Consider the following 24982-nt stretch of genomic DNA (forward strand, 5'->3'; position numbering starts at 1 on the left):
ATTCCACGAGAGTTCCCCAAGTCCATAGTGTGGCATACAAGTTTCTGCTAGCTACCCCTCCTATCTCCTCAAAACATCGCCCTGTTTGAACCACATCGAGCTATACACATAGTTGGTGGATTATACAGTTTTACCTGAAACATCCACCTGGTGTCTCCCCCTACCATATTGTTTTGTTTTATTTGCTGTTTTTGAAACAGCATTTCAGTAGATAGCCCCGGCTGGCCTGGCCTGGAATTTACAGTCCTGTCCCAGCCTTCCAAGTGCTGGGATTACAGGCATGAGGCATCTCACCTGGCCTCCTTTTTCAAGTATCTATGCATTATCAATATCAGATCAGTTCAGATGTAGACTCCAGACACCTCAGCGGCTCTCCAGCATACGGGCAGGAGAGGAATGATATAAAGAAAAGTAGGGGAGAGATTAAAGGGGGCAGACAGGGATTTGTGCCAGCAAGGTGGGCTCCAGTACATATTTGCGCCAGCTCCGCCCTTGACCAGGCCAAGGACACCTGTGGCACACTGGCCTTTCAGGGTCACCTTGCAGTCATTAATGCATATTCTTTCTACACTACACAGAGAGGTGGCTGACCTGCCTTTTTGTGTTTGAATTCCTAGCCTATTTTTGAGCTATCAGCTTGCTTCTCATTAAAATCTAAATCTACACGTAAATGAGGAAATCACTTGGGACTGAGATGTCTTCCTTGGTACTTTGGCAGCCTGAGCGGCTGTTTGGGAAATTCCCTTCATGTTTGCAGGTGACCTGGCCACTTCACCATCTGTTTTTAAATGATGCCGGCAACCTAGTTTCACCTTCATTGGAGACACGGGTGGGAGTGGTAAACCCAGGCGCGTGTGTAGCCTTGAATTAAGAGTTCTCTTCCCGCTTCCCTTTCTGCCTCCTATTGCTTCCAGTCCCCTCTGCCTGTGTGAGGCAAGAGTGCTCATGCTGTGTTATCTTTCTCTTCCACAGGCCGCCTCTCTGGGATTGCTACAGTTTCCCATCCTCAATGCCTCTGTGGACGAAAACTGCCAGAACATCACCTACAAGGTTGGCCATGCATTGTGAAAATCCCGCTGTACTAGAAGATGGTGCTCATGTGCTTGTAGGTTAGAGCCCTCTAGGATGCTCAATGACCGTTTTCCTTGACAGGACTGGAAGGCATCGCATAAGCTGTTAAGCTGAAGTGCAGTTAGTTAGCGTTGTTTGTTTTCCCTGTTCAGCAATGACTTTGTTCAGCTGCGCCACCTGCCCTTTTCAGGTCCTGCTGGTTCTCTGTTTAAAACCCACTCTACTTAACACCTCCAAAGAGTCTCCTCTCGCAAGCTTAAATTTCTGGAACTTTAAGAAAGAGAGCCATCTTAGGTAAGGTTTCCATTGCTGTGGAGAGACACCGTGACCACAAAAACTCTTATAAAGAAAACCATTTAACTGAGGTGGCAGCTTATATTTTCAGAGGTTTAGTCCATTATCATCCTGGCAAGACATGGTGGCATACAGGAAGGCATGGTGCTAGAGAATTCTACATCTTGGTCACAGGCAACAGGAAGTGGTCTGTGACACTGGGCAGTATCCTGAGCATATATGGGACCTCAAATCCCACCTCCACTGTGACACTCTTCCTCCAAAAAGACCACTCCTACTCTAACCGGGCCACACCTCCTAATAATGCCACTCCTTTTGGGGGCCATTTTCTTTCAAACCACAAGAGCAATTTTTTTTTTTTAAAGTATATGTAGGTAGGAGTGTATTTCTGCATGAGGCCTGTGCTCATGAGTGCAGGTGCCTGCATCGGTTCACCTGGAGCTGGAGTTACAGACTGTTGTGAGCCTCCCGTGGGTGCTAAGAAGTTAATTTGGGTCCTCTGGAAGAGCAGCGAGTGCTCTTAACCGCTAACCCAGCTCTCCAGCCCAAAAGACAGTAATTAATAATATATTTTTTAAGTAATACATTTGAATCCAGTTTGAGCGAAGTCTTCTGTTTGGAGTGAAAGCTTTTTAAGACAGAATTCTTGCAGTGTTGATTTCTATATTCATTTCTCATTAGCAATACTCAGCTAGCAGTAAGCTTAGGGGCTGCAAGGAGGTGCCTGAGTAGCAGAGTGCTTACCCAGCATCAGCAAAACACAGAAACAAAAGGTACACTTAGGTAATACAAGCAATCTGATCAAAGCTATTGTGGCATGCCTAATAATCTTTCCTAATATAGCTTATTTTAAAAACCTAGAGAAAACAATGTTTGCCTTCAGTTCTGGGGCCTCAGTTACCCCATGCTCATACTGATATTCATCCATGAATTAATTCATTCAAGTAATACAAACTTTAATTTGCTTTTCTCTTTTCCATTTTCTATACTGTGGATGTCATCACACATCAATAGATGTGATATTGTCATTTATTCAATAAGTGGCCTACAGCAAATATTTTAGTTGTTAAAGAACTATCTGATGAGCTGGGCGGTGGTGGCGCACGCCTTCATTCCCAGCACTTGGGAGGCAGAGGCAGGCGGATCTCTGTGAGTTCGAGACCAGCCTGGTCTACAAGAGCTAGTTCCAGGACAGGCTCCAAAGCTACAGAGAAACCCTGTCTCAAAAAACCAAAACAACAATAATAACAAAAAAATGATGATGACTCCTGGTTAGTTCCTTTGAATATATCCTTAGCACTGTTTTTTGTAAATATCATATGAATCTTTATGATGGAAAGAGAGAACTGACTCCTGCAAGTTCTCTGACCTCTACATGCATGTCATAGTGTTTGTATGTACACACACACACATATGTACACAAATATAATTTTTAATTTTAAAAAGAGACTTTTGTTTCTAAAACAATCTTTTAAGCTCGGTTAAATTACTCTTTTTAAAAAGTTTACATTTATTTTGTTGCGGGGAGGAAACTGGTACCACTGTATGTGAGCAGAGGTCAGCAGACAACTTGCAAGAGTTTCTCTCCCCTTTCACCCGGGTTCAGAGTTTGAACTCAGGCTGGCAGCACAATGCCTTTACCCAGAATGCCGTCTCATCCCCACAAACTATTTCTTCTCAATGACTTCTATGCTAGAGAAAATGATGACTGTTTTGTCTTCTTGCCCTTTTGGATTTTTGGATATGGTCTTGCCATATGGCACAGCTGGCTTCAAACCGTCCTTCTTTCTCCATCAGCCTCCGGATACTGGGATTGCAGTGCATGCCTCGTTTGGTGATACAGTCAGCATCTTTGTTGTAGAAGAGAGTGGAGCTTGTTCTTGTCATAGGCTTACGTAGTAAAAGTTCTACTGGGTCATTTTTATTTCGTAGGCATCGCACAATATTGGGATAGCAATGGATACTGAGCTGGGGTTGATCGTCCCCAATGTGAAGAATGTTCAGGTCCGCTCTGTATTTGAGATTGCCCTGGAACTGAACCGCCTCCAGAAACTGGGCTCTTCGGGTCAGCTCAGTACCGCCGACCTTACTGGAGGGACATTTACTCTTTCCAACATTGGATCAGTAAGTCGTGGTGTTCAAATGTATGTGTAACTTGCATGCACTTCCGATCATATACTCAAATAAAATTCCACCCGTCATCTACCAGGCATTCCCTGAAAGCTAAATTTTCCCATTCTTTTCAGATTGGTGGGACCTATGCCAAGCCAGTGATATTGCCACCTGAAGTAGCCATCGGGGCCCTGGGAGCAATTAAGGTATGTACAGTGAGTAATTGCGAGACAGTTGAGCAAGTTGGAAGACTGACCATGAAGACTCAGCACTGAGGGTTTCCCTCTGCTTTCTAGTGTGAGTTTGTGAAGTCTGGCTCAATATGCCTCCTTCTTCCCTGTTTGAGTTAGATCAGAGCTCACTGTACAGTTGCAACTGGCTCTAGTTCTGGGCCCTCCTGCCCCACTTGTCACCTACTGGGATTACAGGTGTGTGCCACCAGTAAAATGCTGATTTCTTGATCTTGAAAGCAATTGTGTTTTGAACAAGAATCTAGGTGACTCCAAAAATTGCTCTGTGGCCGTGATTTAGGACTTTTAGAATAGGGTTGTAGGGTTGTGACACTCACTCCTTCTCTGTGTGCGTGCATGAGTACTCCGCACATGCAGGAGTGCTAGACACACACACACACACACACACACACACACACACACATACACACACCATAACACTTGTGTGAAGCTCAGAGGACAACTTCAGGAATCAGGTCTCTCCTATTCTGTCGGTTCTAAAGTTCAAATTCAGGTGGTGGACCTTGGCAGCAAGCGGATTTATTGTCAAGCCATCTTGCTGGGCCTATTAAATCTAATAATAAGTTAGAACTTACATTTTGTATATTTCTTATTTATTAATAACAAGTTTTTTTTGTTTTGTGTGTGATGTGTGTGTGTGTGTCTTGTGTGCTCAGAGGCTAAAGTGTATGTGTCCTTCTCTATCACTCTACACCTTACTCCTTTGACCCATGATCTTTGCTGAACCTGGAGTTTGAGTTTTTCAGCTCTGCTGGCAGTCAGCAAAGCTCCGCAGCCCTTTCATCTGCACCTGTTGTGTGCTGGCCCTTACAGGTGTGTAGGGACCCACCCAGGTTACTACCTAGCGCTGGGATCTGAAGTGTGGTCCACATGCTGAGCCGGCTCTGTGGCCTGAATAGCTGATTTCTAACACGCATTTGTTGCGTTATTCTTTGCTTCTTGGTACCAAGGATGGAACTTTGTGTGTGCTAGGCAGGCACTCTTTCAGTGAGCTACTCCCAGAGCCCTAATGTTTGTTTTCTCAGAATCGCCTGTCATGGCTTGGGACTTCTGTTTTTACGATGGAGAAACCCTGCCTTTCATGACATGCTCTCTGTCAGTGATTGAAAGGGCCTTAGAGTTGACATAGAACACATCCAGACACCAAATTCTCAGTGCAAAGGAGATTTTATTACCCTGCCTCAAAAACAGGGACAAAGGCAGACAGCGGGTATTTCTGCAGGAGTGTTTTTTTTTATTATTATTATTTATTATGTATACAATATTCTGTCTGTGTGTCTGCCTGCAGGCCAGAAGAGGGCACCAGACCCTATTACAGATGGTTGTGAGCCACCATGTGGTTGCTGGGAATTGAACTCAGGACCTTTGGAAGAGCAGGCAATGCTCTTAACCACTGAGCCATCTCTCCAGCCCTGCAGGAGTGTTTTTAAGGAGAAAAGAAGTCTGTGTTAGGGGAATTGCTAAGTCCTGGCTGGACATGTTAGCCAGTGTGGTAGAATAATGAATTCTAGTTGCTGGACCTCGGTGTTTGGTAGCTGGAACTTGGTGGTCAGTGTCAGGAGTGAGTCGGTGGCCAAATAAGGGACTAGAAGTTGGTGGCTAGCTTTAGGGATGTAATCTAACAGTTTAGCAGGAGAGAGGAAAAGGGAGACAGCAAGACCTGCTGGTGTCATGTTTGCAGTGCCTCCCAGAGACAGATACTGGGATTCACGTGAAGATCAGAAAAGCAAAGCAGCCAGTCACTAGAGAGCTCTTACCTCTGTGAAATCTTCAGGCTGAAAAGACTGGTTCCTGTCTCATCCCGCCTTATAGTTTTCTCTAGGACTGGGATTAAAAGCATGCACCACCACTGCCCGACCTCTATGGCTAAGGCTGCTGGGATTAAAGGTGTATGCCACCACTGCCTGGCCTGTATGGCTGACTGGTGTGACAATTTTTTGTTCTGATCTTTAGGCAAGCTTTACTTATTAAAATACAAATGAAATATCCCTACAGAGCCCTTCAGTCCAACAGCCCTAATCCTGTTGTCTGAGGTTTCTGTCCTGCCCGGTTCCCTCAATCAATAAGTCCCAAAGAAATCACACAGAGGTCTCCATTAGTTATAAACTGATTGGCCTAGTATCTTAGGCTTCTTATTAACTCTTACAACTTATTCTTATCTGTGTTAGCCATATGGCTTGGTACCTTTTTCAGCGAGGCAGTCACACCTTGCTTCTTCTGTAGCTGGGCCAGGACTGCCAAAGGAACTTTCTTCTTCCCAGAATTCTCCTGTTCTCATTGACCTGCCTGTACTGCCTGTCTGGTTGTGCCGCCTATACTTCCTGCCTGGCTACTGACCAATCAGCATTTTATTTAAAATATAATTGGCAGAATACAGACAATTGTCCCACACCATGACCCCACAGAAGCTGCCAGACTGATTTTCTGTTCCCATCGAGCCCCAGCTCCTTGACCAGTGTCCATGTGCCTTCCTTCCGTGCTGCCTTCAGTGAAGAGTATTTTCCTTATCTCAGTTGTCTTTTTTTTAAAGAGTCTGTAAGATGACTTAGCACATGGTGATTAATACATTAACTATTTGACACATGGATAAAATTTAATGTAAATATTAGATATGGGACAGGAGATACCTTGAAGAAGTTAAAGCTTCAGACATGATCTCCCGAGGGCAGGGGAAATCGGCACAGCATTTTCAGAAGCCCTGGTGGATACCCACTCATTGGCAGGGAGTTTCTGGACCTTATGCTGTTCTTGGCAGATCTTCCTCCCACTCTGAGAGAGGAAAAGTTTGCCCTTGTTTATTTTTTGTTTTTTCCATTATTTCTAGGCTCTTCCCCGATTTGACCAGAAAGGAGAAGTTTATAAAGCACAAATGATGAATGTGAGCTGGTCAGCCGATCACAGAATCATTGACGGAGCCACCATGTCACGCTTCTCTAATCTGTGGAAATCCTACCTGGAAAACCCAGCATTTATGCTGCTAGATCTGAAATAATGTTACATACAACAACTTTGAACTTATGCATTTCCAAAGAGTACGGGAAGCCGCTATATGCCTCACGTATTCCTGTTACAGCTGCATTAGAAGTGATTTGAGTTACCTGCTTAAGGCTCTAAGGCACAGAATTTATGACTGTCGCGTTAGCCTCTTTGCTGAAAATGAATGATGGCGTCATGGTTCTCCTGGGGTATCACGCTGTGTAGGTCAGAAGGTGACCTCTCAATATGGTGCTGAGATCTTTGTGTCAATGAGTTGAAACAGGCAACAAAGCAAAATTAATGTCACTAAAAGGCAAGTAGCAATATATGTGTGGTATTTGCCATGTTTCTTTTTTAATTTTTTAACTGCCTTTTAGTGACAGTTTAAAATTACACTTCACTGGGGAAAGCAGCTTTTATGCCGGTGTTTTCCGTTTCCCTACAATCATGGTAACTGTTCTGCAAAATAAGTGCAATTCTGCTTATCTTTTCAGAGGATGAGGTGTGTTCTCTCCCCTTGGGTGCAAAGTATCATCTGTAATGTCTGATAGCTGACATTAGCTTTATTTAAAGGGGGAAGTTACAATATGGTCCGAACTATAGTTTACAGCCCATGAGGCTGTCCCAGGTAACTGTTTGCAGTGGGTAGACTTTTAGAGCTGTAGCAATGCTTTGGCATTTTGCTGGGAAATACTTGACTTTTCACACTCACTTTCTGACGTAAAATACCATAAATACAGCAGCCGTTGGCTTTTTTTTTTTTTTTTTTTTTATGCTTAGGGATTTGTTGACTTTTAATTTTATTGACCATCAGCTAAAAGAAAGGGACGTGGGATCTGTTTTCTTCTCCTGATCCTCAGTAGGAGCGAGATCAAGTAAAGGGTCAAATGTGGACATAAAATTAGTTTATACAGAAACACAGCTAATGATCATCTTGATAAAGGTCCATCTTAATCAGATAGCATGAGGATCGATCTAATTCAAGGCTGGACGTGCCTTTATTTCTAGCACTTGAGAAGCAGAGACAAGGGGATCTCTGGGTGTTTGAGACCAGCCTGGTCTACAGAGTGAGTTTCTGGACAGCCAGGGACACATAAAGAGACCCTGTTTTGTTTTGTTTGTTGGTTTTGTTTATTAAATCAAATTTAAAATTTTAAAATCTAGGGTTTTTTTCTACTATTATCTAATTGAATATATCATAATAAAATTACTTGTGTAATTGAAGTTTCGTGATAGGAGATAAACGGTCATTTTTAATGCCTCCTTGATTTTTTTTCCAAAACTGAAATACTTTATAAATCAAGTAAATGCTGTTTATTTGAAAAGCCACATTATGAAATCATTGTTTTTACATAAAGGAAATTAACAGGAAAAAAAATCAATTGAGAACCAGGCTTTGTGTCATAGGCCTGTAATCCCTGCTGTTGGGAGGCTGAGGCAGGAGGCTCCTGAGCTCAAGGCCATGCAAGGCTGCTTAGGGAGACTCCTCTGGAGAAAAGGAAAAACTACAGTCAGTATGGGGCGTAACAAACTATCTCTAATCTTAGCACTGTCAACCTTACAATGTATGTATCTGTATACATAGGGATTCTTTTATAAAAATGAGATAATGTATCTACTATTTTATAATTTGATTTTTTAAAATTTATCATTATATTACGGACACCTTTATATGTCAATAAACAGTTCTACATTATCACACTTTGTATACTTTCACTGTGCATGTTATTTTTTACTGTTTATTCAATGTGGGGGGAATGCATATGTGGAGGTCAGAGAACAGCCTGTAGGAATCCGGTCTCTTCTGCTGCAGTTTTGGTGCTCGGGTGGCTGTTTCTCCGTTGATTGACTTTTGTGTTTTGTGTGCATATCACTGCATCTGTTTGTTACACATTCATATACTTAACATTGAGCTGAGATTGGGGGCCTGAGGCAGGAGGATTGTGTGTTCCAGGTCAGCTGGGCTACATAGTGAGACCCAGCCCCCACCACCCCCAATTAAATACCTACTACTATAGTTTAATTAAATACCTACTACTATAGTTTAATTAAATACCTACTACTATAGTTTTAGTGTGGAGCCAACCATTGCTCATACAATGCACGCCTCGTTGGCCTCTGCCATGATTACACTTAGAGTCTAGTGATGGTGACAGATATTAAATAGCCAGAAAAGTATCTACAATTACACCACCATGATGGAAAAACAACAAGCAAGTAGGTGCTGTGAGCCATGTAAAAGAAGCTGTTCGTGTTGGGGAGAGTCCGAAGATGGTCATCCCATCATTGAACTCACTCCCCATCCGGGCAGTGCTGCAGGGAAGACAAGCGTGCGGGACACTCACCTGAAGATCCAGTCTGATGGGCTCAAGATGTTTCCTACATTGCTCGATAAACTTGGAGCAGCCCCACCCCAGCTCCCCGCTGTTAACACCTTGTCTTGAATGTCTTCCTTTAAGAATGGTGAAAAGTTCATTTCCTTTGTGTGCAGGGCCTCGGGGAGAGTACAGGTCCTTGTACAAAATCGGGGAGCCATAGCGGCAGAGCCAGGCTAGGGCTGGGGTGGACAGACACCCTGGGGCAGAATCTCAGTGAACTGAGCCCTTGCTGTGCTCCTAGAGTTGGCATTAAAGCACTGAAGCCAGAAAGGTTTTGTTCCTTTCCTACACGTGCTTAAAACAAACAAACAAACAAAAAACTAAACTAAAATTGGACTATTACATTCTTCCTTAACTCTAGTCTACCTCATAAATCCTACCTTACAAACCATCTGACCTAATATTAGGACCTACTGTGTCCCAAGGCCTCAGAAATTCTCCATCCAAGCTCTTGGAAGGAAGATTTTTCCCCCACCTTTATTGTTTTTTTCCCTAAATCCGATAGAGAGAGAGAGAGAGAGAGAGAGAGAGAGAGAGAGAGAGAGAGAGAGAGAGAGAGAACAAAGAAAGAACAAAGAAAATCCAGAAAAACTGGAGGGGGCAGGCTGGAGAGATGACTCAGCAGTTAAGAGCACTGACTGCTCCTCCAGAGGACCCAGGTTCAAATCCTAGCACCCACATGACACCTTACAATTCTCTGTAACTCCAAGATCTGACAGCCTCACACAGACATACATGCAGGCAAAACATCAATGCACAGAAGTTTTAATATATATTTATACAAATAAAATATTAAACAAAAAAAAAAGGAAAAACTGTGAGTTCAAGGCCAGCCTGGTCTACAGAGTGAGTTCCAGGACAGGCTCCAAAGCTACACAAAGAAACCCCGTCTCGAAAAACCAAAGAGAAATAAAAAAAAGAAAGAAAAGAAAAGAAAACCGGGAAAACCAACTAAAGCATGACACGAACACACACAGCTCTGCTAGGAAGAGGGCGTCTATATCAGGCTTTTACGAAGTACCCTGAGGAATGCCATAATTCAAAGCATGGGCAACAGCTGTCCTTGGTGGTAACAAGAGACAGGAGATAGGGAATGAGAGCGAGTGAGTGGACATCAAGAATTCAGGTTCTAACAACTGAAAAGAAAGTTCTCAGGAAAAAAAAAAAGAAGAAGAAAAATAAGAGGTTATATGTGGGGGAAGCTGGGCCAAGGTGGAGGTTCACTCCTAGCGGGTAGGTTGAGGTGGCCTCCTTCCAAGAGACAGCATGAGTGGTCTCAGTCATCCACACCCTCAGAGAACTATCATACCAGGCGGCAAGCTATATAACTTGAAATTTGCTTCAGGGTGTGCTCATAATAGATCTAGAATTATCTTAGGTCCAGAATTATCAAAAGGGATTGCAAGAACGTAATTACATGAATGGTACCCGCAGGGCAGCAAGCTCTCTCAACCCCTGAGCCATCGCTCCAGCTCCCAAAAGCATCATTTTTAAAATCTCTGACTGCATCCTTTCTCATACAGTTTTTTTTGTATATTACAAATGACTGTAAAAACCGGGCCTGGTGGCATGCGCCCACAGCCCTGGCTGTGTAGAAGCCTGAGGAAGCGCATTCGTTTGAGGCCAGGGGCTTCAGACCAACCAGGACAACACATGAAGACCCTGACCTGAAAAACCGAAAACTAGGGGGTTGGAGAGATGAATCAGCGATTAAAAGCACTTGTTCCTTTCTCAGACACCCACGTGGTGGCCCACATCACCCAGCAATTCCAATTCCAGGGAGTCGGATGCCCTCTTCTGGCCTCTGTGGGCACTGCAAGTATACATGCAGGTCACAGCCATGTACAAGAGATAAAATTAACAAATCTAAAAGAAAGAAAACTAAATAGCCAAATGAAATGTGTTCCATCTTCAGTAGAATGTTACTTCTAGAACACATTAAGAGAAACTTTAAGATTATGATGCTGAGTATAAAAATAAAATTAGCGTAACTTCTACTTCTAATAGATAGGAAAGTTCTCCATAGTGTTTTTAAAAATGTGGGGAAAAAAATTGTAGTTGTTGTTTGAAACTGATCATAAAATTTACTCCAAAGTTGGGTCAGTATTAGAAAACAGTGTTATGTAGTTCACACTAACTTTCCTTGTGAAAGGTCTTTATTTTTTTTAAAATTTTTTATTATGTATATAGTGTTCTGGATACTAGATCTCATTACAGATGGTTGTGAGCCATCATGTGGTTGCTGGGAATTGAACTCAGGACCTCTGGAACAGCAGTCAGTTCTCTTAACCTTTGAGCCATCTCTCCAGCCCTGTGGAAGGTCTTTAATTCCGCGCAGCTTTTATTTCCATGGAACTGAAAGCAACCACTAATATAAAACAGAAAGAACTTCCCTTTTGAATTCACTATACACACAATACTTCATTCAACATACGGGAAAGAGCTAGGGTTGTAGCACAGCTGAGGGATTGCTTGCCTAGCCAGCATGAAGCATCACCTATATAATCCAGTATGTACATGCCTGCAATCCTAGCGATCAGGGGATGGACGCAGGAGGATCAGATGAAAGGTAAGTATTGGGAAGGAAGTGAAAAACGCTCACATTCACTGGTGGGAAGTGTTCATTAGTATACCTTTTGAGAAACAATACGGGTCTCTATCTCCGGGATCTCATCTAGACTAGGCTGGTCTCTAGGGAGGCAATGTTATAATAATAAAAAAAAAAGAAACAATATATGCTAGCAAAACATGATAATAAGTAGTTCTACAGAATCGTGGGCGTAGCTCATTGGTAGAGAGCTTGCCTAGCGTGTGCAAGGGCCTCCGGTCTAGCCAGCACTGAACAATTGTGTATGTGTAAATCTAGCGCAACAATGAGATTTGTTATCTTTTAAAATTTGTCCATGTCCAGATGCATACGAAATGTATAACTCTTAAGAATATGGAATTAAGTCCTGTCGATGACCCCTGAGAGGTAAGAACCGAAAGTTAATTAGATTTGAAGCCCCAGACTTGGGAGTGTGCCTAAGAGGCAAGGGCATGAACATGGCTTGCCTCAACCTTCAGCACGCTCCCAAACTGAAGCACAGGTGCAGCATAAATTGGGGTTCCCCGACACACCTTTCCTGTTCGTTTATCTGACACATCGGTGCCTTTAGCTCAAGGCTTTGTTCTGTTGCAGATCGGCGTGTTTTAAAGTCGCTTTGCTTCAAATAGATGCATTACATTCTATGAAATACATGCAATCTGTAAAATCATGAAAGGTGGAAAGACTTTTAGAAAGAATGTTTTTCTAGGGCTTAGGAACAGTTCTCTCTCCATGGGCAGAAGTTCCAGGGCCAATTCCTAGCATCCACACGGTGGCGCACAACCATCCCTAACTCCCGTTCCAGGGAATTCAGTACTTTTCTTCTGGCCTGCAGGGCGCTACGTTCATGTGGTGCACGGCCACGCATACACACCAACCACGCAAACGTAAAACTTTAAAATTAAATAAATAAAAAGGAACTCGTTCTCCCTGAAAGTTTCCTAGTGTTTCTACCACAACGTACTCGCAGACGTTATCAGTTGAACCTTTGCACAGAAGCCCCACGTGATTCTTGCTATTCTCAGCCTTGTCCGTGAGCTATAATTAGAACTCGGGCTGACATTACTTTTCACTTGTGTTACAGCCCGACAGAGGATTTTAGTCATTTGGATCCACCTCGTGTTTCTTGCTGGAAACCAGGAGCTCTGGGTATGTTGGCTGCAGCCTCCCCCAAGGGTAAGTGCTTTCCCGTAACCGGTGCCTCCATTGCTTCTGCACAAGTGAACTGCCAAAGACGACTCCACTGTGTGTGTAAGTGCACCAATGCAGAACGGAGCTTGAGTTTAACTTAAAGCCCTTTGGGGGATTGCCGCCGCTCACATATTTGTCATTCTCTAGGACGTAAGAGGCAGGCTTCCCCGAAGCAAGAATTTAAGTATTCTTGGACTTTTTTAAACTTTGGGGAGCAGACTCCTATTGTGGTGCCTGCATGCTTCCCTCGCTGTTAAGAGCTTTTCCTCCACAAAGTAGCTAACTGCAGAAATGCATTGTTATGAGCTTGTTGCTTTCTGGTGCAGATCTTTCGTTTTAGGCAAACTAATATTAGAGACAACCAATATTTAATGTCAAACAATGGAATAAGTTAACAAATGTGAGTTTATATAGAATAAAGCAATACATATATGGGGATAGTTTACATTCTTTATTTTTATTTCATGTTGTTGAAGGTATTTCGTAGTCACTTCAATTTTGTTAACATCTGAGACATAAATTATAGGTGACATACGCAGGGAATTAGATCACTAGTACATGTTCCCTAAGGCTCCTTCCCTCCCACTGTCTCTCCCTCTCTGCTTTTGTCCATCCCGACTTCTTTTCTTTCCTTTTTTTTTTCCTTCTTTTTTTCCATCTTCCCTTCCTTTCTTTCTTCCTTCTTATTTTGGCAGGATGTTTTTATGTATCCCAAGATGTTCTCAGACTTGCCATCCTCCTGCCTCAGCCTCAGACATGTACCATTATGGCTAACAGCAAAGTTTATCGACTGTAGAAAGATTTCCCAGTCAGCTCTTGTGTGTGGGCTTCATGCCTTCCTTAGAGATAGTACCCCATCCTAGTGATTTTCTGCATATTTCTAATGGCATAGCAACTCTATTTTTTTTTCTTCTAACGGCCCTTTTCTGTTTCTTTTTCTGTGTGGCCCCATGCTCCTTGAGTAATTTAAATTTAAAATCTGTAATTTAGACAAGGTTAGCCAAACATCCTGGACCTGCTAAATGAAGACATCCATGCAAAAGTAAATTTCCAGGAGACATTTGTTCTTTATTGCTATCACCACCACCACCATTATCACCACCACCACCATCATCATCACCATCACCATCATCACCATCATCAACACTATCACTACCACCACCATCATCACCACCATCACCATCATCACTACCACCACCACCACCATCATCATCGTTGTCATTCTGCTACTTTGAAAAGTCATTCTTGGGGGACACTTGTTCACATTTCACAGGGACGGCCTATTCTACTGTTATTGCGTGGGAATGTATACATGTTGCATATCATCTGTGCTCTCCAGCGTAGTTACAGCCAACCCACAGTACCACCAATGCACAGCACTAGGGGAAAGTTCCTCACTCAGACTTTTACCGATACTTGGTAGAGTCAGTCTCTTATGATCAATATTGTGACAGGATGTGTGTAGATGGTTTATTTTGGTTTAATCTACAGAATCCTAAGGTTTGCTACAATTTATGATTTTTTTTTGTCATTTGGATTTCCTGTTTTTTTTTTCCATCTTATTATTACTATTTAACTGCTTTTTTTCCCTTCTTTCTTCTAATTGGTACATGTTAAGTGTAAGCAACGAGTTTCACTACAACACACTGATGCGTGCACGTAGTGACTCTGGCCACAGCTGCACTTCCTGTGGCCTTTTGGAACTTTCGGTCTTCTCTGTGAGCCACTTTCTACTTCCTAATAGTTCTGATATTCTTTCTCTTGAATTAGTTAAAAAGTTATTTATTTTTGAAATGCATGTGTGCGTTTCTGTGAGAGTGTATAGTGTGTGTGTGTGTGTGTGTGTGTGTGTGTGTGTGTGTGTGTGCTTCATGATGTGGGTGCTGAGAACCAAACTTCTGTCCTTGGGAAGAGGAGCAAATGCTCTTCATCATTGTACTGTCTCTCTAGTCATCGTTAAAAAAAAAAAAAAAAAAAAAAAAAAAAAAAAAAACAGGTTTAATTAATCTCGTGTGAAAGCCCTATATGGTAGACACAGCTGGAGCTTGGATCCTCTGAAGGCTGTCAGACTTGGGGGTAAGCATCTTTACCTCCTGAGCCATCTTCAGGGCCCTAGACTTATGCATCTGTTGTTTAATCGCTTTCCCAAGTTGGACGCAAGTCTAATTGCACGTTTTCATTTTTATGAATGACAAGGTAGCAAAGGAGATAGATTGGGCAGCAGTTCCTGCTCCTACCACATGCGCTCTCCCCGCTCNCCCCCCCCCCCCCCCCCCCCCCCCCCCCCCCGCCCCCAGGGTTTCTCTGTAGCTTTTGGAGCCTGTCGTGGCACTGGCTCTGTAGACCAGGCTGACCTCGAACTCACAGAGATCCGCCTGTCTCTGCTTCCTGAGTGCCAGGATTAAAGGCGTGCGCTACATATGGTCTGTTAAGGTTTAGTTTCCTCATGTGAATATTAAAGGCAACGAAAATGCTCACATCATATTTTACATGGGTTGAAAGTAAGATATGGCGTCCAAACACATGTAGACTATCTGGGCGTGCTGGTGCGCGCCTGTAGTTCCAGCTACGCCGGGTACTAAAGCAGGGGGGCTGCCTCAGCCCAGAAGCTGGAGGCCAAACTGGGCAACGCAGTGGACCCTGTTTCTGAATAAATAGTGAATGGAGGAAGGAGGGAAGGGATGGATGGGTGAAAAATAAATATAGTTTGGGGAAATACAGTTGCTCAACGAACATCACCACTGTGATTGCTACGGTATCTAGCATTCTGAAGCAGGATGCTTCCTCCTCTCTCACACAGGTAGGTCTTTTCTGAGCGGCCTGTGACCCAGCTTTTCAACGCTTAATGAACTAGACGACTTGACTAGGATGTGGAAAAATCATGACAGAAAATCTGGTTTGTACCGGGGCCGTCAATGCTGTAAAGGAAGTCTGGGAAGAAAGGATAAAGAAACACAATGAAGATGTGAAACGAGAAAAGGATTTCCAGCACAAGTACGCTAAGACATTTTATCTCGGATTAGTGGAAATTTATAATCTCGTCATTATAGAAAGATCATTTAGCAAGAGCTCCACTGAATTTGATAGAAAACACAAAATAATCTTCTTTACGACGCTTTATTTTATTTTTTGGTTTTTCGAGACAGGGTTTCTCTGTGGCTTTAAAGCCTGTCCTGGAACTAGCTCTGTAGACCAGGCTGGTCTCGAACTCACAGAGATCCTCCTGCCTCTGCCTCCCGAGTGCTGGGATTAAAGGCATGTGCCACCACTGCCCGGCTACGACGCTTTATTTTTATTTTGCATATATGAGCGTTTGACTGCAGGTTGGTCTACCATATGTGTGCAGTACTCATGGGGACCAGAAGAGGGTACTGAGTCCCCTGGAACTGAAGTTATTGACAGTGGCTAGTTGCCATGTGGATGCTGGGAACTGAATCTGGAGCCTCTGGAAGAGCATCAAGTGCTCTTAACAACTGAACCATCTCTCCCACGCCCAAAATAGTCTTTCATTTTTCTTTATTATTATTTTATGTGCATGAGTGTTTTGCCTGCCTGTATGTTTGTGTACCTCTTCTACGCAGTGCCTTCAGAGGCCAGAAGAGGGGGGTGCCACACCCCCTGGGACTGGAGTTACAGGTGGTTCCAAGCTGTCACGTGAGTGCTGAAGAATCAGACCCTAGTTCTCTGGAAAAGCAGCCAGTGCTGTTAACCACTGAGCCATTGTTCCAGCCATCTGGAAGTTTTCTTAATTAAGGAAATAACTGATTCAGATGGGATTAAGTGTTAAGAGGAACAAGAGGATGTTTGCGTGTGAAAACAGAAACCCACTTAACACCCATTTGTAACATGAACAGGGGCCAAGCCTGCTTGTTATTGGGGTTTTTGTCCTCCCACCAGGTACTTAGTTTAGTCCCAGAGAAAAATCACACATCAATCTCTATACGTTATAAAGCTTATAATGATTGGCCCATTAGCTCTAGCCTCTCACTGGCTAACTCTCACATCTTGATTAACACATTTTTCTGATGTATGTTAGCCATAAGGCTCAGTACCTTTTTTCAGTGGGGCAGATCACATCCTGCTGCTCCGGTGGTCTGGGCAGGAGTGGGAGGAACCAACTTCCTCCTTCCCAGAATTCTCCTGTTCTCATTACATCATTTCTACTTCCTGTCTGGTTTCCCCGCCTATATTTCCTATCTGGCCAATCAGCATTTATTTATAACATGATTGACAGAATGCAGACAATTCTCCTGTACCACCCACTGAAGTCTGGCTTCTGGGACTGTCTAATTTTCAGGATTGTGTCCACTAACCACCTCAAGCTGCCCCTGACAGCAGAAGATGGACATGGTCCCCAGCCTATCTGAATGGCTGGGAGCCACAGCCGGGGCCCCTCTGGATCACATGATTTTTTAATAGAGGGAGGGCTGTATTTCAATATTGGCCTCTCATTTCTTCTGAAATCTTGACATTTGACCTACTTTCCTGATTGGTGTTAGATTGGTTTTCAGTCTAACCTTGTAAGAATACCTCCTTTCTTTGTGAATACCACATGGCTCCCTCCAGTTCTCATTCATAAAGCAAATAACTAATAGCTAATGTCAGGTTTTTAAAAAAATAGCAGAAAGTTCAACTCTAGTGGTTCAACTGTGGGGGTGGTGATTGCAAAAGTAGCCAAAGCACCAACTCCACCCTGTAAGACACAGCTTCTGTTCACCTCCCTCTGCTGACTCCTGTGTGTGGTTTAGCCCTCCAGTTAGCTCCCTTTGGGCGTGCGTGCCTGCGTGTGTGTGTGTGTGTGTGTGTGTGTGTGTGTGAGAGAGAGGGGGGGGGGGGGGGGGGGGGGGGGGAGAGAGAGACGGAGGGAGAGGGAAAGAGAGCTGTGTGTGTATAAGAGAGAGAGGTACGGCTTTGGACTCACAGAGATCCATCTGCTTTCTACCTCCCAAGTGTTTGAATTATCTCTCCAGGAAATAAATACCATGAAAGCCTCAAAAACCACTTTTTATTAACCTTAAAAAAATTCCATTGCAAAATCGTGTCATATCATGATAAAACTTGGTTTTGCCAGGTGTGGTGGTGCACGCCTGTAATTTGGACCCTTGGGAAGCAGAAGCAGGAGGACCGTGAGTTTGAGGTCAGCGAACACAGTGAGACAGATCTGTGGAGAGCAGGTAGTCAGACTGTGAAGTTGGGGCTATGCCGTTCCGTTGGTTCATGAGGAAGTTATAATATGGCTCAGAAATAAAATATACAATCTGTGGAAGGTCAAATTGCAATTAATTTTAAAGATGTGTACATGTGGGGGGCATGTGCCTGTGTGTGTGCGTAGGTGTTCATGTTGGTATGTGCAAGTGTACACATGTGTATGCAAGTGGAGATCAGAGGTGAATGTCCTCTGCCCTCCTCCGTCACTTTCCACCTTATACGCTTGTATGTATATGCGCATTGTGTGTGCATGTGAGTGTGTAAACACAGGTGCCTTCCTCAGTCACTGCCCACTTTATTATTATGATAATTTTTATCACAAGATCTCTCACTGAACTTGTAACTCAGCCAGGCTGGCTGCCCCATGAGCCCGGGCATCCTCCTATCTCCCATCTCTCCTCCTCTGGGGTTCCAGATATGTCATGGGTTCACGCCGGTGCTGGGGATCTGGACTCCGGCCCATTTTACTAACTCTGCTGTCCCCATAGCTCCAGTTTCAAAAGATTTCCAATAGGCAGAACGCTCAACAAGAGTTAGGCAGCACTCACTCTATGAAGCCAAGTAAGAACAGATTGCTATTAGATACAGGAAGGGGCTGGGGAAAAAGGAAAAATCACAGAACATAAGGCAGCTTGGCTATTCCAAAGCTATTTTTCCTATAAAAACCAAGACATGAAGACAAAACTATAAAAATTAACAGCTGGGTCATATCAGACTACTTCATGCTACCTTGAGGATTATGTGTTAGGATTATGTCAGAGGGAAATTCATTCCTAAACCAACGGGAACTACTTTGGTGAGGAGAGTGGCTGTCACCTGCTGTGATTTTTCAAAAGGCCAGAGAACTCTTTTATTTCTGTGACATGGGGCTTGTCTTAGTCGCTGTTCTATTGCTGTGAAGAGACATCATGACCAAGACAACTCTCCTAAGAGAAAGCATTTAATTAGGGCTTGCTCACAGTTTCAGAGGGTTTAGTTCGTTATCATCTTAGTGGGGAACACGACAGCGTGCACCATACATGGTGCTGGGGGAGGAGCGGAGAGTTCTACACCCGAATCTGCACACAGCAGGAGAGAATGGCACACTGGGCATGGCTTAAGCGTCTGAAACCCCAAAGCCCATGCCCAGTGACCACTTCCTCCAAGAAGGACACACTTATTCTTCTCAGGTAGTGCCGCTCCCTGATGACTAAGCCTTCAAATATATGTGCTTAGGGGGCCCATTCTTATTCAGACCACTACAGAGCTTTATTTCACTTTTCAATCTGTTGAGGTTCAGTCAGTGTTGTTGAGGTTCAGTGTCAAGAGCTTGGTCCGAAACAATGGCCTTTTATCATTATCGACCAGTTCACAAAGAAGCATGCAGACAAATGTTCTTAGCAACATGATACAGAAGAGGCAAAACATACAATCGGCTGATGGATGGGGCAAACACATGGGAAAGACCCATACAGGAGTACCATCCTCCCATCAGAGGAAGCGCATTGCTGGTTAGTAGTAACAACATGGATGAGCTGGAATTGTGTTAAGCGGGAAGGCACACTTATATATTGCCCTTTTTACATGAAACACAGCACAGGCAAATGTATAGGTACAAAAAAAATAGCAGGGGCTGGAGAGATGGCTCAGTGACTAAGAGCATCGGCAGCTCTTCCAGAGGTACTGAGTTCAATTCCCAGCAACCACATGGTGACTCACAACCATCTATGATGAGATCTGGTGCCCTCTTCTGGCGTGTATGCATACATGCAGGTAGAACACTGTGTATATATATAACAAATAAACCTTAAAAAAAAAAATAGCAATGTCCAGGAAGGAATGGAAGGATGAGGAATGTCTGCTAATGAGGACTGAGGAGGATTTTTGAGTGATAAAATACTTTGGAATTAGATAATGGAGACAGTTGCACAATGTTGTGAATTTACAGATAAAATCTTTGACTTGTATACTTTAAATGGTTGAATTTTATAGCATATGAATCATATCTCACTGATGCTATTAGAAGTAGAATATAAGAAGAATTGTGATACTTTTTAAGACCTTAGGACTGAGCTTAGTACGTGCAAGGCACTGTGCTATCCCCAGCACCAAAACAAATAAAGCAACCTTGAACCAATAGTGTTAGTAAACCTAAGACACTGCTCACGGCTCAAAGGCCTTCAGTACAATGAGAAGAGGGTGAACATGAAGAAAAGCAGGTTTGTTAAAGAGCCAGCCCCTTAAGAAAATGGGAGGCTATCATTTACTCAAAAAGGACCATCTTGAGCAGCTCAGGTACCCAAAAGAGATGTTTGCAGATGTGGTGGTTTGAACGAGAATGACCCGCATAGGCGCATATGTTTGAATGAGTGGTCTCCAGTTAACAGAACTGTTTGGGAAAAATGAGGAACCATGGCCCTGCCTGACTGCTTTCTGCCATGGTGACCACGGAGTCAATGGTATTAGAAATCAGGCGAAAGATTGCTGCATGGGCTAGCATGGGTCCAGTGGCTATGTTTTAATTTGCATGGCCTCTGTTCCTTTCACTGCTGTGTCGGTCGTTTGGGTGGACTTTCTGTTGCTGCTCTTGTCGCTGCCTATGAATTAAACTATGTCCCGGTGTCTTAGGCTGGTGCGCATCTGGGAAGACCGGGTAAGCTTAACCAAGCTGAAAGAAAAGGTCACCAGGGAAGACGGAAGAGTCATCTTGAAGATAGAGAAAGAAGAGTGGAAGGTAGGTGCTCTAGAAGCAGCTCTTGATTGGCCAGTCTCTGAATTGTGTGAAGGCCCGGAGGATCTGTATTGAAGACCAGGAGAGTTCGAGAGAGAGTCTATTAATAGAACAGGTGAATTTGGGCAACGTGAACAATGGAAAAGAAATGTAAGTGCATGAACTGGTTTTTTTTTTTTTTTTTTTTTTTTAATCAGAGAGCCTCTTTGCCCCATCCCACCCGGACTCAAATCCCTTGTGAGACTTAGTCTCTAAATCCTCCCAGTCAGCAGATATCCCAGTGTGCTCTACAGTGGTGATGGCCAGGCTAACTCAAATCACATAGCTAAACTATCAGTTTAGATTCCAGAATGGAAGGGGACATTTCTCTCCCTCACATGTGTATGAGCACACATGCATATGTGTGTTTAGTTACATCAGATAGACTAACTCTTACAAGGGCTTCAAAACCTTTCTTTCTTTTAAAATTTATTTATTGTGTACACCGTAGTCTGCCTACATGCATGCCCGCAGGCCAGAAGAGGGCACCAGATCTCATTACAGATGGTTGTAAGCCACCTTGTGGTTGCTGGGAATTGAACTCAGGACCTTTAGACAAGTAGGCGGTGTTCTTAACCACTGAGCCATCTCTCCAGCCCCTGAGTGTTTGTTTTTCATACCTGGAGTTATCATTAGCTATGGGGGCAGTTTCCTAGTTAACTTTCTTATTTTACTTTTAGCTTGAAAGGAAAAGGCATAGAGTTCAGAGTTTAAAGAAAAAAATGGTTTGAAAAACCTTATAAAATAGGCTGGACGCAGTGGCGCATACTTTCAACCCCTGCATTTGGGAGGCAGAAGTAGAGGCAGGTGGATCTCTATGAGTTTAATGCCAGCTTGGTCGACATTGTGAATTCTAGGACACCCAGGGGTCTGTAGAGAGACCCTGTCTCAAAACAAACTCCTAAAACACTTAATAATAGAAGTGGAAGAGAAATCCAAATTACTAAAATAGTTTTTCAGAATATTCTCATTTTCAATTATACACATGCTCTTGGATAGTCTAATAAATACTACAGAATCATTCATTAGAACGGACTTGATTTGTGTGCATTACTAGTCAAAATATGATATTTTTGTTTATTCTACTATGGTTGAGATTTGAAGGTTTAGCAATAAATGATGAAGTAAATAATAACTTGTAAAAAAACTGAAAATAAATTTTTTAACAATTAAAAAAATAATAAAAGTCAAGGTTTGAGTAGAAGTAGCCCAAAGTACCTGGAAATGTCCCCAATTAAGGGAAAGCTATCGTCAAGCATTTCTTTACATCCCGTAATATCACAGCAGTGCGACACAAAGCTAGAATAAACCAGGCAGTCTTATCGGGGCAGCGCAGCACAGTGCTAGACTAATCCAAACAACGCGATGACTGTCCACACGTTTTCCACTGTAGACTCTCCCTTCTTCTTTACTGAAACTGAATCACCTACAAGAATGGCAACTTCATAGGACGGGTCTGTTGAAAATTCCTGAATTCATCGGAAGATTCCAGAATCTCATTGTGCTAGATTTATCTCGAAACACAATTTCAGAGATCCCCCAAGGGATTGGTAAGGATGATTGCTTTTTATTCCTGCGTTATTTTGTTTACCTGCCAAAGGTGCTTTTTCTTTCTTTCAGACCCCCTCACCCTGCCGCTTCAAATGCGTGGAATAAAGATCTTCTATCTAAAGCAACTTGAGAAAACTGTAAACATTTCCTCTGACTTAATGCTTCAGGGGATTCAAACTTATACTGGGGTGATAGACAAAATTTCAACTGAGAAAAGCTTTCGGAAATATGTTGTATATTCTTAAAGCAATATTGCTGGTTTAACTATTTATCTTAGAACACACTAAAGGAAATAAAGGGGGAAAGATTGATTAGACAGTGGGAAAATGTTCCCAGATGAAAAATTGCTCAGGATGTTGTGTTCTGTGTTGGGGTTTTGTGTTGGAGACCAAGCCCAATGATGGGGCCTCCCCTACAGCGGGGGCTCCCTCCTGGACCCGGATTGGGTACAAACTACACCCAAACACCTGTTTTCACAGAGATCCTTTATGAAGTGGGGGAAGAAAAGTTAGAGAGGCTGCTTCCTGACTCAGGCAGAAAACAGCAGGAAATGACCTTGCCGGTGTAATTCTTAAGAGGAAAAGGGGAGGCCTGTGTTTGGAATGGGCTAGGCCGTGGAGGAAAAGGAGATAGAGAACAAACAGAGAGGGTAGGGGATGAGGGAAAGGGGACATGGGTATGGGACAAAGAACTGCCTCTGGATAGAGAGACAGATGTGGTCCATAGACAAATGGTGGTTTATAAAGGTACAATGAGAAACCCTGTGTTAGGGCGAAGTACTTAATTTTAACTGGGAATGTTAATTAGGTGAGTCAAGGGGGAGTTTTGATTGCTGGCCCTTGGTAGAAGGCCTCAGGAGGAGGAAGTGAGTGGCTCAATAAGGGAACAGACCTTTGTGGCTAGCTTTAGGAATGTAATCTAACGGTTTTTAGAGAGGCAGAGGGAATTGGGAAGAAGGGCAGAGCCTGCGAGAGTCACAGAGGGGGCTTCACCCAGGGTCTGGTACATGCTAGGCAGGTTCTGTACCATCCACAGTCACCTTGATCCAGTATATATAAAGCAGAATAGATAAAGCAGAATGGAAATCCCAGCGCCTCTCCTATGGCATGAGAAATTTGCCCCTGGTTTGAAGATGAGAATAATTGACTTTGCCAATATGTAAGTGAAGTATATAGCAGTATATAAGCAGCACTTAGTGTCAGGAAGCACTAAGTCCGCCTCCTTCCTATTGTGTTTTGTTGTTACTTAGTGTTGTTGCTGTTGTTTCGTGCAGGACTGCTCACCAGGCTGCAGGAACTGATTCTTAGCTACAACAAAATCAAGACCGTCCCCAAAGAGCTGAGCAACTGTGCCAGCTTGGAGAAGCTAGAACTGGCTGTGAACAGAGATCTAAGTGACCTCCCTCCAGAGGTCAGAAGGTCCCAATGTCTGTTTTGTCTGCCTCTACTAATAGTCTGCTTCTCAGGCATGTGGCTGTTGGCAAAACACAAAATAAAACAAAACCCGTGAACCACTGTTATGAATTTGGTTTTAGGAAAGACATTCTTAGTGAAAAGCATTTTCTAGCAGAAGGCAAGTTTTTTTTTTTTTTTTTCCTTAGAACAAACTCTACTTGGCATAAAAGGTTCCTCTATTGTTGTTACTGTTCTGCATTATTATCTCTTTGGAGAGAAGACAGAACTTTAATTTAAGCTCCCATAACAAGGAGAAGCCTAGGTTCCTGTAGTGGTTCCTCACACATGCTTGATTATTTCGTCGGCAAGGGATTGAACCCAGGGTCTCATGCATGCTGAGCAGACATTCTGCTACTGAGCTATAGCCTTGGACCCTGAGGCTTTTTTGTCTGTCTGTCTGTCTGTCTGTCTGTCTGTCTGTCTGTCTGTCTGTTGTGAGACAGTCTCACAGTGCAGCTCAGTCTGACCTTGAACTCCCTACAGAACTCCCTATTCTATCTAGGCTGGCCTTGAACTCCCAATTCTTTTTTATTTATTTATTATTTATTATGTATACAATATTCTTTCTGCGTGTATGCCTGCATGCAGAAGAGGGCACCAGACCTCATTACAGATGGTTGTGAGCCACCATGTGGTTGCTGAGAATTGAACTCAGGACCTTTGGAAGAGCAGGCAATGCTCTTAACCGCTGAGCCATCTCTCCAGCCCCCTGAACTCCCAATTCTCACTCAGTTTCAGGTACTTCCTGGAGCTAATTCGAGTTGTTTATCAGTTGGCTTATGGAACTTCCCTGCTGGTTAGAATATTTCAATTTTCAGAGGAAACTACTACTACAATATTAGAAATACTATTCTGAGATCTGACTCAAAGATTATTTAATGTCACAGTGTGTCCTCCAAGTAGCTAACTATGTGTCCTTGGACACAACCTCTTATATTAGATCTATGTTTTCTATGTAAGCTTGATTTATTATCTTTTCAATATTCTATAATGAAAATATTCTAGACAGGTTTGATGGCTTTTAATCCCAGCACTTGGGAAGCAGAAGCATGTACAGCTCTTTGAGTTCTCAGCTAGCCTGGTTTACATAGCAAGTTGCAGGCTAGCCAAGGCTACAGAATGCAAACCTGCCTCAGAAAAAAATAAAAATAAAAAAAAAA

General features: G+C 43.2%; 2 protein-coding genes across 2 annotated transcripts in view; both read left to right on the forward strand.

Annotated features, from left to right (window-relative positions):
- The window catches only part of Dbt (dihydrolipoamide branched chain transacylase E2), a 33828-nt gene extending 25418 nt beyond the window's left edge, over window positions 1–8410 (forward strand). Inside the window, exons 8-11 of the mRNA XM_050148222.1 lie at window positions 973–1050; window positions 3298–3489; window positions 3612–3683; window positions 6553–8410. Coding sequence (XP_050004179.1) covers window positions 973–1050; window positions 3298–3489; window positions 3612–3683; window positions 6553–6720 — 510 coding nt within the window. The 3' untranslated portion in view covers window positions 6721–8410. The remainder of the gene's footprint in view (window positions 1–972; window positions 1051–3297; window positions 3490–3611; window positions 3684–6552) is intronic.
- Window positions 8411–12589: 4179 nt separating this feature from the next.
- The window catches only part of Lrrc39 (leucine rich repeat containing 39), a 21540-nt gene continuing 9147 nt past the window's right edge, over window positions 12590–24982 (forward strand). Inside the window, exons 1-5 of the mRNA XM_050148983.1 lie at window positions 12590–12845; window positions 15661–15854; window positions 20676–20781; window positions 22211–22367; window positions 23642–23778. Of these exons, the coding sequence (XP_050004940.1) occupies window positions 15742–15854; window positions 20676–20781; window positions 22211–22367; window positions 23642–23778 (513 nt within the window). The 5' untranslated portion in view covers window positions 12590–12845; window positions 15661–15741. The remainder of the gene's footprint in view (window positions 12846–15660; window positions 15855–20675; window positions 20782–22210; window positions 22368–23641; window positions 23779–24982) is intronic.

The sequence above is a fragment of the Alexandromys fortis genome, unplaced genomic scaffold (genome assembly GCF_014885135.2).
Source record: "Alexandromys fortis isolate MF-2015 unplaced genomic scaffold, M_Fortis_MF-2015_v1.1 scaffold_19, whole genome shotgun sequence".
Lineage (NCBI taxonomy): Eukaryota > Metazoa > Chordata > Mammalia > Rodentia > Cricetidae > Alexandromys > Alexandromys fortis.